This window comes from Mus caroli, unplaced genomic scaffold, assembly GCF_978045245.1.
Source record: "Mus caroli unplaced genomic scaffold, Mus_caroli_1 scaffold_2, whole genome shotgun sequence".
In the NCBI taxonomy this organism is placed as follows: Eukaryota; Metazoa; Chordata; class Mammalia; order Rodentia; family Muridae; genus Mus; species Mus caroli.
Window position 1 is genome coordinate 110,766,346 of NW_028227257.1, and position 12,468 is coordinate 110,778,813.

At 42.7% G+C, this 12,468-nt stretch overlaps 1 protein-coding gene across 3 annotated transcripts in view; it reads left to right on the top strand.

Moving 5' to 3' along the window:
• Positions 1-12,468, top strand: part of Cfap210 (cilia and flagella associated protein 210) — a 38,113-nt gene that overhangs the window by 4,922 nt on the left and 20,723 nt on the right. For 2 of the 3 annotated variants that reach the window (XM_085834798.1, XM_021150546.3), the window contains exons 2-5: positions 1,836-2,062; positions 7,171-7,344; positions 7,461-7,654; positions 11,549-11,705. In XM_085834798.1, coding sequence (XP_085690924.1) covers positions 1,838-2,062; positions 7,171-7,344; positions 7,461-7,654; positions 11,549-11,705 — 750 coding nt within the window. In that variant the 5' untranslated portion in view covers positions 1,836-1,837. The remainder of the gene's footprint in view (positions 1-1,835; positions 2,063-7,170; positions 7,345-7,460; positions 7,655-11,548; positions 11,706-12,468) is intronic. The other variant, XM_085834799.1, reaches the window with a different exon arrangement.

Genomic DNA, 12,468 nt, shown 5'->3' on the forward strand with positions numbered 1-12,468 from the left:
CTCTAAGGTGTTACTTAGGATAATTTGAGTTTATGTAACAGAATACCCAACTCAATCATATTAAAACATAAGGAAATGCACGTAACTGCTTCTGAAGCAGTCACTGTAGGCTTGAGGTTGGGTCGATGAGCACCACAATATGATGGTCCTTGCTGCTCCAGCCTCTCCCCTGCTTCTTGTTTGCATTTCATACCAGCAGTTTCACCCCAAGCTGGTTCCTCTTATCCATCTCTTTTACTTTCTTGCTCATGTGCAGCTTGAGAAAGTCTCTGGAGTATCTCTCCCAAAACAGAGAGGATCCTTTTGTTCTGTTCCTTTGATTAACATTAGAGAAATAATTGTTGGCAAGGGAGGTATCTGTACAGTCAAACTATCTAGACCTGGCCCAGGACTGAAGTTGGTTCTTCAAGTTACCTTCTCAATGGGGAAGAAGTACAGAGTCCATCACAGTGTCTACAAAGGCAACAGATAGATGTTTCTAAAACTATCCACCTATGAAATGACACACTTAACTCTGAAAATTACAACCTATTGGTATAGTCATTGTTGATCACAGTCTGAAAGAGGAAGATACCAATGATACAAGAGAAATCAAGGTCCCCTTTGGGGATTCTCAGTCTCAATAAAAGAATTTAAGAATGGACTCAAATAGAAGCTCAAGCACAATTTTATTAAAAAGGAAAACTGCAGGACAGGTAAGCTGCAAAAGCTCAATTGTTGCCTCAAAGAGGAAAGAAAGAGCGAGCGAGCTGTATTAAGTTAAACTGGCGTGAAGTCAGACACGGCAGGCAAGCATCTGTGTATTGAGGAGAGGTGCTTTCGAACAGTGGTTCTCGATCTCCCTAGTGCTATGACCCTTTATTACATACAGTTCCTTATGTGGTGGCGACCCACACCATAAAATTATTTTCTGTGTTACTTCATGATTATAATTGTATGAATTATGCTGTAAATATCCGTGTTTCCCAGTGGTCTTAGGCGACCCTCGTTTGACCCCCAAAGGTGCTGAGATGCACAGACTGAGAAACCACTGCTTTAGAGGACGCATGCGGTCTGATATGCTGGGGAAAGCTCACAGTGTTAGGGAAAGCATGCTAAGGAGAGAGAGAAGAAAAGGAGAATACACTTCTCTGCTCAGTTCAGAAAGTGAAGAGACTTAACATGTTACATGGCTGTGCCCCATAAGGTTCTGCATTGGGCAGGGATTCTGGGAAAGAGCATAGAGCAATAAAATCATGTCTATGGCAACATGAATGAATCTCAAAGTAATTCTTTTGAGTAAAATCTGTAATAAAAATAGTAGATGAGTGGTGGCCTAGTAGAGCCTAAGGAGGAATGGCAAGCAGTAAATGAGAGTGGGGACTGTTGGTGTCCTGTGGCCGTTATCTGAACTGTAATGATGGCTTTGGAGGCATATACTTATCAAATTTAATGAAATGGGTCTTATAAAAGAACTAATTCTGCCTATCTCATTAGCATGGCTCAAGGAGTTCTAGGATGGACCCTGAGAAAATGTGATTGAATCCTAACCCCACCAGCATGTTTGATCTCCACTCAGGCCGTAGACCTCACTCTCTTGATCAGGAGTTTTTTTCCACCAAGATTCCACAAAGTTCAATGTCTTGCCCAGGTTTACACATGAAGGAAATCACCAAAGATTTGATCACTTCACTCTGATTTAATAAAGTCTCGTATTATCTCCCTCAGCCAATCTTAAGTTACACATTTGAAGCAATTTTCAGATACTATTCTACTCCAGAAATTTCTGGGGAAAAAAAAAGTCAGGTGAACTCTTCCTGAAAAGTATTTAAAAATTATGTTTCTTAATGCATTAGGAATGGATTGCTTTGAAAAAGAAGAGATTCCCTATCCACCCCTCCTACCTAGCAAGGTGGATCTCCAGCAGATCACCATAATCCCACACGCTGAGTGGGAGAGGATCCGGGATAGCCTCAACAGATTGACAAGAGAAGCAGCGGTCCTTCGTGCAGAAAGAGCAGCAAAGAAGAAAATGCATGTGAAATCCCAAGAGTTGGTAAAACACTGGACTAACACATATGCAGTAAGTCTCAACCTTCCAGAGCTCACATGCTTTGAACAGTAACTGCTGCTTCTGAGTTGTGCCTTATACCTCGTATAGATCATTTTATGTTCAAAGTGTCATAAATACAGTGACACACCTTTTTAAGATCTTTAAGTAACATACCATAAATGACACAGTTAAGGTGAACATTTTGTTAAAATTTTGGCATGTACATGCCTCCAAAATGATCATTTCAGTTAAGATAACAAGCGTACTCATCACCTAAAAGCTTAGCTCCTTGTCACTCCTCCTTAGAAATGAGTAGGTCACCACCACTATTGACTACAGGTTTTATTCTCCCCCTTTGAGTGTTATATACACTCTCTGTATTGCTGAGTAATAGTCCAGTGTTTGGTACACTACAGTTCATTTAACTGCTCACTTGATGGTATGACATCAACCAGCATCTGGGTTGTTTCCATCTTTTGACTGCTATAAATATAGTTGCTGTGAACATTCATGTAAGTCTGTCTATGGACATATATCCCATTGCTCTTAAATAGAGTAGATATTTTGACATGAATATGTATAGTGAAACCATAATCACTGTATATATAACTTTGTAAGTGGGTTAAAAGGTGGCTGGAGAGATGGCTCTTCCAGAGGATTTGCATTCAGTTTTCAGGACTCACATTGAGCAGCTCACAATCACCTGCAATGCCAGCTCCAGGCGATCTGACACCTTCTTCTGGCCTCTTGAGACACCTGCACATGTACACACACACACACATACGAAAATATAAATCTTTAAAAAATTAACTTTGTGCTAGGCAGTGGTGGTGCACGCCTTTAATCCCAGCACTTGGGAGGCAGAGGCAGGCAGATTTCTGAGTTCGAGGCCAGCCTGGTCTACAAAGTGAGTTTCAGGACAGCCAGGACTACACAGAGAAACCCTGTCTCAAAAAACAAAAAATAAAATAAAATAAAAATAAAAAATAAAAAATAAATAAATTAACTTTGTAAGAAATTACCAAAGTGTTTCACAAAGCAATTGTGATTTTATATTCCGCCTCCCACTAGCAGGATGAGAGTTCTGTTGCTTCTGTATTCTCATTAATATTTAGGATGGCTATCTTTCTCATTACAGACATTGTAATGGGTGTGAGTTTTTCCATATGGCTTGAATTTGAGTCTTCCTAATCACAAGTGTTAAATATTTTAAATATACTATCTAGTATATACCCACGTATCATGCACAGATAAGGTCAGAGGGCACCTTGTGGGAGTCCTGTCTCTCTCTCCACCATGTGGGCTCTCGAAATCTAACTCCTGTTGCCCGGCTTGGTGACAGTGCTTTCTCAGCAGCTGTTCGAGTTAGTGTTAGCGTGTCTGTGAGGGACTGTCTTGACTGAAAGCTGATGTAGGAGGGCCCAGCTGACTGTATGTGGCACCATCCCTAGGCAGGTGGTCCTGGATTGTAGAAGGAAGCATGGCCCCTGAACTTGAGCCTACAGAAGTCAGGGGGTGAGCCAGCGAGTGGGGTTTCTCCATAATGTCTGCTTCAGGTTCCTACTTTGAGTTCCTGTCATAACTTCCCACAGCTACGGATTGTGATCTTAAAGTATAAACCAAATAAATCCTTTCCTCACTCAAGTTGCTTTTGGCTAAAGAGTTTTTAATCTCAGCGATGGAAAGGAGACTGGACTGTTAGCCAGACATCTTTGGATGAACTTGCTTCCATCTCCTTAATTTTCATGGTTAGATTCTTTTCTTGTATTGATCTTAGAGAACTTTAAAAACGTATTCTGAAGACAAGTGTGGTAGTACAAACTTATGAGCCAGGTACTCAGGAATCCCAGAGAGACCCTGGGTTCAAGGCTAACTGGACTACATAGTGAGTTCAAGGCCAGCCTGGTCAACATATCAAGACCTTTCTCAAAAAACAACACACACACACACACACACACACACACAGAGAGAGAGAAAAGAAGAGACAAGAAAAGAAAAGAAAAATTAATATAAAAACAACAACAACAACAACAGAACTGTAACAGGAACAGGGCTAGGGGTGTAGAGCAGCTGGCAGAGTACCTGTTTAGCAGGTAGGGAAGCCTGGACCAAGTCTGTAATGCCATTTAAAGCGAGGCATGGCGGCCCATACCTATAATCCCAACATTTGGAGATGGCAAAAGGAGAATGAAAAGTTCAAGGTCATTTTTGACTATGCAGTGAGTTTAAGGCTAGCCCAAACTCTATGATACCCTGTCTCAGGAAGACGTCTATATTTGAAAGTATTTCCTCTTAGTGTATATCTTGAATTATTATTTACTTTTGTCTTTTAAAAGACAAAATTTTTTTTTCTTTTTAAGATTTCTTTATACCTTCCACAGTGACCTCTGTCTTAGGGTTTCTGTTGCTGTGAAGATACTCTATGATAATGGCAACTCTTTTTGTTTGTTTGTTTGTTTGTTTGTTTTTTAATTTTTAATATTTTTATTACATATTTTCCTCAATTACATTTCCAATGTTATCCCACAAGTCCCCCATAGCGCCCCCCACTTCCCTACCCACCCATTCCCATTCTTTTGGCCCTGGCATTCCCCTATATTGGGGCATATAAAGTTTGCAAGTCCAATGGGCCTCTCTTTCCATTGATGGCCGACTAGACCATCTTTCGATACATATGCAGCTAGAGACAAGAGCTCTGGGGTTCTGGTTAGTACATCATGTTGTTCCAACAATAGGGTTGCAGATCCCTTTAGCTCCTTGGGTACTTTCTCTAGCTTCTCCATAGGGAGCCCTGTGGATAATGGCAACTCTTATAAAGGAAAATATTTAATTGGGGCTGGCTTACAGTTTCAGAGGTTTAGTCCATTATCAAACATGGCATCTTGCAGGCAGATATGGTGCTGGAGAAGGAGCTGAGAGTTCTACATCAGGATCCACAGCCAGCGGAAGGAGACTCTGAGTCACATTAGGTGTAGCTTGAGCATATGAGACCTCAAAACCTGCTCTCACAGTGACACACTTCTTCCAAAAAGGCCACACCTCCTAATAGTGTCACTCCCTACGGGCAAGCATTTAAACACATGACCCTTTGGGGGCCATCCCTGTTTAAACCACCTCAACATCAAACTCAGTCTCAAGTGATCCTCTTGCCTCTGCTTCTGTCTTCAGAGTAGCTGGAGTTACAAGTAGACACCACAATGACTGCTCAATAGAAAAGTTTTTTTTTAATTAAATATTTTCTTTATTTACATTTCAAATGTTATCCCCTTTCCTGGTTTCCCCTCCAAAAACCCCCTATTCCCTCTCCCCTCCCCCTGCTTACCAACCCACCCACTGCTGCTTCCTGGTCCTGGCATTCCCCTACACTGGGACATCGAGCCTTCATAGGATCAAGGGCCTCTTCTCCCATTGGTGACAGACAAGGCCATCCATCCTCTGATATGTAAGCGGCTGGAGCCATGGGTCCCTCCGTGTGTACTCTTTGGTTGGTGGTTTAGTTCTTGGGGGCTCTGGGGGGTAGTGGTTGGTTCATATTGTTGTTCCTCCAATGGGGCTGTAAACCCCTTCAGCTCCTTGGGTCCTGTCTCTAGCTCCTTCACTGGGGACCCTGTGATCAGTCCAATGGATGGCTGTGAGCCTCTACTTCTGTATTAGTCAGGCACTGGCAGAGCCTCCCAGGAGACAGCTATATCAGGCTCCTGTCAGCAAGCACTTGTTGGCATCCACAATAGTGTCTGGGCTTGATGACTGTATATGGATCCCCAGATCAGGCAGTCTCTGGATGGCCTTTCCTTTAGTCTCTGCTCCACACTTTGTCTCCGTATCTCCTCTCATGGGTTTTTTGTTCTCCCTTCAAAGAAGGGCCAAAGCAGCCACACTTTGGTCTTCCTTCTTCTTGAGCTTCATGTGGTCTGTGAATTCTATCCTGGGTATTCTGAGCTTCTGGGCTAACATCCACCCATCAGTGAGCGCACACCATGCGTGTTCCTCTGTGACTCAGTTACCTCACTCAGGATGATACTCTCCAGTTCCATCCATCTGCCTAAGAATTTCATGAATTCATTGTTTTTAATAGCTTGGTTACTCCATTGTGTTAATGTATCACATTTTCTGCATCCATTCCTTTGTTGAGGGACAACTGAGTTCTTTCCAGCTTCTGGCTATTATAAATAAGGTTGCCATAAACATACCATGTGTTCTTATTACATGTTGGAGCATCTTCTAGGTATATGCCCAGTAGTGGTGCTGCTGGGTCCCTGGGTAGTACTATGTCCAATTTTCTGAGGGACTGCCAGACTGATTTCCAGAGTGGTTGCACCAGCCTACAATCCCACCAGCAATGGTGGAGTGCTCAATAGAAAAGTTTTTAATCTTAGTGAAGTCTTAGGATTGGAGAGAGAAATTCATTACATACCCCATCAATAGTTTTGGATTTTGGGGGCTGGAGAGATGGCTCAGAGGTTAAGAGCACTGACTACTCTTCCGAAGGTCATGAGTTCAAATCCCAGCAACCACATGATGGCTCACAACCATCTGTAATGAGATCTGATGCCCTCTTCTGGTGTGTCTGAAGACAGCTACAGTGCACTTACATATAATAAATAAATAAATAAATAGATCTTTTAAAAAATAGTTTTGGATTTTGAACCATGTAAATGTACTACCCATCTAAAAACTTAAATTCAAAGTTCGTTCAGTGCTGGAGAGACGGCCGAGTGGTTAAGAGCACTGACTGCCCTTCCAGAAGATCTGGGTTCGATTCCCAGCACATACACGAGAGTTCACAATGTTCAGTCCCAGGACAGCCAACAACCTCCTCTGGCCTCCTCAGGTACCAGGCAAACATGTGCTGCACAGACGTGAATACAGGCAAAGCTGCTATGCACATAAGCTAACTAACTAAACACTATTTAAAAATGAATACAAAGTGGATGTTCATATTTACTAATGAATTATGCAAACAATAAAAATTCATAGTGAAAGTTAAGTTATCATGCACGGATATTAACTTATGGGTCAATTCATTGAAAAATAAAAACAAAAAAATTGCTTTTGTGTTGGGGTTTGACCACATGGCCCTGGGTTTGATCCCCAACACTGAAAAGGAGAGAGAGAGAGATTATTCTGTCTCTTCACAGGGAATGAAAGAACAGAAACTTAAAGCCAAGCAAAAGCGTGATGAAGAGGTTGAGGCTGAAAGAAAAATTCTTGATCTGGAGGAAGAAATATACAAAGAAGGAGAAAGAAAGAAGGCCATCGAGAGTGCAAGGCAGTGTCAGTTTTACCAGACGGAGCGAGTGAAGCGCTTTCACGTACGATCTGCTTCTCTTCTACTTACATATGTGGATATTTAGCATGCACAGTTAACAGTTTTCCCTATAACATTATACATCGTTTTCTTAAAACAGTGTGATTTATTTTTTTGTAGTCAGGACTTCTTCTCAGCAGGGTTATGAAAGAGCGTGATGTCCAGATTCAGTACAAAAAGAATGCAGTGAAGTCAGATAAAAAATGGGAGGACCAAGTGAAGCTCAACGATGAAAAGGCTTTAAAAGAAGACCAAGAGAAAGAAGAAAAACGGCGCAGAGAAAGAGTAGCTCTTGCCGAGGATCATCTGAAACAGTATGTATGCATCAGTGAGTGTTCATGTGTCTTTCTCATAACGGATACAGCTTTCCTCTGATTTTCAAACCAATGTGTGCTAAAAACATGGTAGAGAAATTAAAAGATTAAAACTCACTATTAGGGCCAGGCGTGGTGGCGCACGCCTTTAATCCCAGCACTTGGGAGGCAGAGGCAGGTGGATTTCTGAGTTCCAGGACAGCCAGAGCTATACAGAAAAACCCTGTCTCAAAAAACAAAAACAAAAACAAACAAAAAAAAAAATCAACAACAACAAAAAAACCCTGTCTTGGAAAAAAAAAACCCAACAACAAACTCATTATTAGAGACAACTGTGGTGATACATTCGTAACCAGTGATATACATTCATAGCACTGGGGAGGCTGCAGCAGGGAAACCAAGAATTGGAGGTCAGTCTGGTCTGCATAATAAGACCCTATCTCAAAAACCAAAACATAGACCATTGAGGTGGCACAGTGGGTAAAGGCATCTGCCACGCAAGCCTGACATGAGTTCAGTCCCTGAAGGAAGGAGCTAACTCCACAAAATTGCCCTCTGACCTTCACAAGAGCACAACTCCACATTCGTCACACAGGTCCATACACATATGCACACATGCCCCTAAGTGGTTAAGAGCTGGCTGGGTTTGATTCCCACTGCCCACATGGTTGCTCACAAGCATCTGTAGCTTCATTTTCAGAGAAGCCAACATGGGCGTGTCTTGAATTTATAGCCATCGTCTCAGGCCCAGATGCTCTCATCTATTGCATGGAATATTGCATCGGCTCTTAATCGGCCTCTCTTATTCCCTATTGCCTTTGCTATTCATCATCTATGATATTCCACTAAAATGAAAATCTATCCAATTATTCTTCTAGTTTTGGTGCTGCAGTAGCTTTCAAGTCATTTAAAGTAAATTGAGGACGTGGGCCTGTGGAGTCTAACCTCATCTCAAGCTTCTCTCCTGTGTCTTGTCCATTTCCTCATTACCTGACTCATGCCCTTACCTTCCAGGGCCTTGAGCACCTGCTGAGACATTTCTGGCTTCAGTACTTCTCACTTGCTGCCTTTTCTCTCCAGAATTTACTTTCCTGTTCTTTATCTGTGGTCTTTTTACCATCTCAGAGAGGCCTTGTGTATCTTGATGTACAGCTCAGTCTAGAGAGGGCTGTTATGACTCCATTGTTACTCTTGGTCTCTTTTCTTTTCTTTTCTTTTCTTTTCTTTTCTTTTCTTTTCTTTTCTTTCCTTTCCTTTCCTTTCCTTTCCTTTTCTCTCATTTTCTTTCTCTCTTTCCTCCTCCTTTTTTTGTTTTGTTTTTTGTTTTTGTTCTTTACGACGGGGCTTTTCTTTGTGTAGCCTGAGCTCACTCTGTAGACCAGGCTCGCCTCAAACTCACAGAGATCCACCTGCCTCTGCCTCCTGAGGGCTGGGATTAAAGGTGTGTGCACCACCACTGCCTGGCTGTCTCTTGCTTTCTTTATGACATATTGCAGTTTTTAGTTGCAGTTCCTAGCTCTAATGTAAGTTCCTTGTTGGCTGTTTCATCATTGAGGTAGGACTTCAATAAACAGCTATTAGGAAATTGAATAAGGGGCTGAGAGGGACTTGGGCCTCCAGCACAGGCAACTGCAAAGATGGTGCTGTTCACCAAAATGAGACCACAAGGATCCACCTAAAAGAGGAGGGTGGGGGGCTGGTGAGATGGCTCAGTGGGTAAGAGCACCCGACTGCTCTTCCGAAGGTCCAAAGTTCAAATCCCAGCAACTACATGGTGGCTCACAACCATCTGTAACGAGATCTGGCGCCCTCTTCTGGAGTGTCTGAAGACAGCTACAGTGTACTTACATATAATAAATAAATAAATCTTTAAAAAAAAAAAAAGAGGAGGGTGATGGATTTGGCTTTATACACGCTGAATGCAAGTTGGCTGGGGAATTAGTCTAGCACTCATGCTGCCTGGATTGTCTATAAGGACCAAACTTTCCTGCTGTGATAAAAATCTATCTATCTATCTATCTATCTATCTATCTATCTACCTATCTATCTGTCTGATAGGTAGTCCTGGCTGATCTGGCATGAACTCCGTAGACCAGGCTGACCTTGAATCACAGAGATCCTCCTGCCTCTGCCTTTCTGCCTCTGCCTTTTCCTCTGTCTCTGCGTGCTGAATTAAAGGCATGTATTACCACGCCCAGCCTCTCCATTGCTTTTAAGGACTATTGAGAGTATGGGCAAGCTTGAGAGAAGTTAGATCCTGATCAGCACAACTTGGGACAGTGAGAGTGTGAACCCTCTTTAACATGGTTGTGCTGTCAGCTGTCATGCTATGTGCCAGAGCACAGCAGAGTTCCTCTAGAGTGTGCTAGCCAATCTGGAACACAAACATGTCTGTGCATCCCCTGCCTGATTCGTTCCTTGGGCAGAAAGCATTCTGAGCATGGATGTGAGGGAAGCACCCGCTGTGCCAGAAAAAAGGAGTGATGTTGTCATTGACTGGTAGCTGTGATAACAATTACATTTTCAATTGCCTGTCAGTAAAGATTTTTACCTTACTTGGGTAATTTGACTTAATGCAAATTTAGGATGTTCATGGAAATTTCAGGTCCTCTGGTTCAACAAATAAATAGAAACATTTGTATCTTATTTTCAACTCTCAGGTTTCGAGCAGACATCAGTCATCCACACCATCTCCCTCCTCCTCCCTCCTCCTGGTCCTTTTCAACCCAATACACTGGGCAGACTTTAAGTAATCAACTAAAGCTGACTACATCAGAGAATGTTTTGGTATTGGTGATGGTAAATCTCAAGTGTCAAGTTGATCAGAAAAAAACCAAACCCTGTATTTGTGTGTATGTGTTTATGTCTGTGTGAATAAGACACGTGGTATATTCCTGTAAAGGCCAGAAGAGGACACCAGAAGCTATCATTACCTGAAGTTACAGGGCGTTGTAGGCCTGACACAGAAGTGCTCTTACCTCTGGTTCTTGTCTCTCCAGCCCTAAAGCTACAACCTTTGGTATTTTGTTGTTCTGTCCTTAACTTAAAAGGACCAGCACAACCCTTGGTTTCTTTAGTTCCTCTTAGAAGGAGGCACTCTAACTTCTAAACTTCTTTACTTTGTGTCTGTGCTAAATTTCTTGGCCTTCTTCCCTGTGTGGGCTTCTGTGGCTTAGCAGAAGGGAGTTTTTCTCTCCCTGATGCCAGAAGACTGCCGGAGAAACATTGGCTTCGTTGCATGCGTATGAAAAAGCAGCTCATTCTTTTTTTTTTTTTTTTTTTTTGGTTTTTTTGAGACAAGATTTCTCTGTGTAGCCCTGGCTGTCCTGGAACTCACTTTGTAGACCAGGTTGGCCTCGAACTCAGAAACCCGCCTGCCTATGCCTCCCAAGTGCTGGGATTAAAGGCGTGTGCCACCACCGCCCAGCTGAGCAGTTCATTCTTTAGCTGTCTGTTTAGATTGTTGACTTCTCCTGAGCCACCTGTTCAGAAGGAAAAACAATTAGAGGAGAACACAGACCGTGGGACATGGGAGTCTTGCTGTGTGCCCAGGGGTGCCTGCCAGGTAAGGGACCCCAAGGACCCAGAGTCTGCTAGGAATTGATGCTGCTCCTGGGGTGTGGGGAGTGAGTAGAAAAGGTGGCACAAGAGTGGAAACTTCCTGATCAGGGCTGTGCTGTGAGGCTGGCCTCCAGAGATCCCTGAAGAACCCATCCAGGAGCCTTTGGGTCGTTCAGATGGTTTCTGTCACTGCCGCTTTGTGTCTTCCTTTCCCTATGTCCTTCCTTAAGCTTCAGAGCATCTGGTTCTTTCCCCTAAGATAGGACTTTTTTTTTTTTTTTTTTTTTTTTTTTTTTGCCTTGCTCTCAGTTACACTTTCATTTTTTGCTTTAGAATAAAGGAACACAAAGAGGAAGAAGAAGCAAGAAAGAAAAGTGAAGAAAAAGATGCTGAGGAGATGAAGCGGCAGAATTTGCTGTATGAAATAGAGATGAAGAAAAACCTAAGCAAGAAACAGGAAGAGATAGATACAAACAGGAAACTGCTTCTTGTAAGTTGAAAATGCCACAGTCAGGCAGTTACACAGCCAGCTGCCTGTGATCTCATGTAGGGAAGAAAATAGTAAGATTTCTATAGGAGATTAATTTCTTTAAAGCTAACGTTGTTGGGAATGAATGAGGTGATTTGTGTATAATTTCTGCTGTGATAGCATAGGGATGTCATCATTTATTTGATTTCATGGTTTTTATTTGTCTCTAACATTTTTAAAATTTTTATTTTTACTTTATGTGCATGGGTGTTTTGCTTGCATGTATGCATGTTTGTGCACCATATGTGTATTGTGCTTGCAGAGGCCAGAAACAGGGTGCTGGATCCCTTGGAACTGGAGTTACAGATGGCCGTGAACCTCTGTGTGGGTTGTGGGTGCTGGGAACCGACCCTGGTTCTCTGGAAGAGCAGCCAATGCTTTTAACCACTGAGTCATCTCTCCAGTCCCAGCTTTTTATGTTGCAAAGTTAAAGCCTCAAGCACTGAGAGGTTGGAAAAGGAGAGACACTCATTGCTCCGTCCCCTGTGCTTCCCAGAGTCTCCTACCACATGAGGCCTGGGGCCTCAGGACTAGAAGGCTCAGCTACCTGGCCTTCTTGAGCCATTTTGCCAGTCCCTGTATGTAGTTTTTATAATTAGGCTCCAAGTGCTATCGGTGTGATTGTTAATTAGTTTTCAGGCATTATCTGCCCGTTTGTCCAGGCTGTGGAGCGTCCAGCTCTCTCCCTTTGTAGTGCACTTCTCATCTCCTTACTCTTTCCACA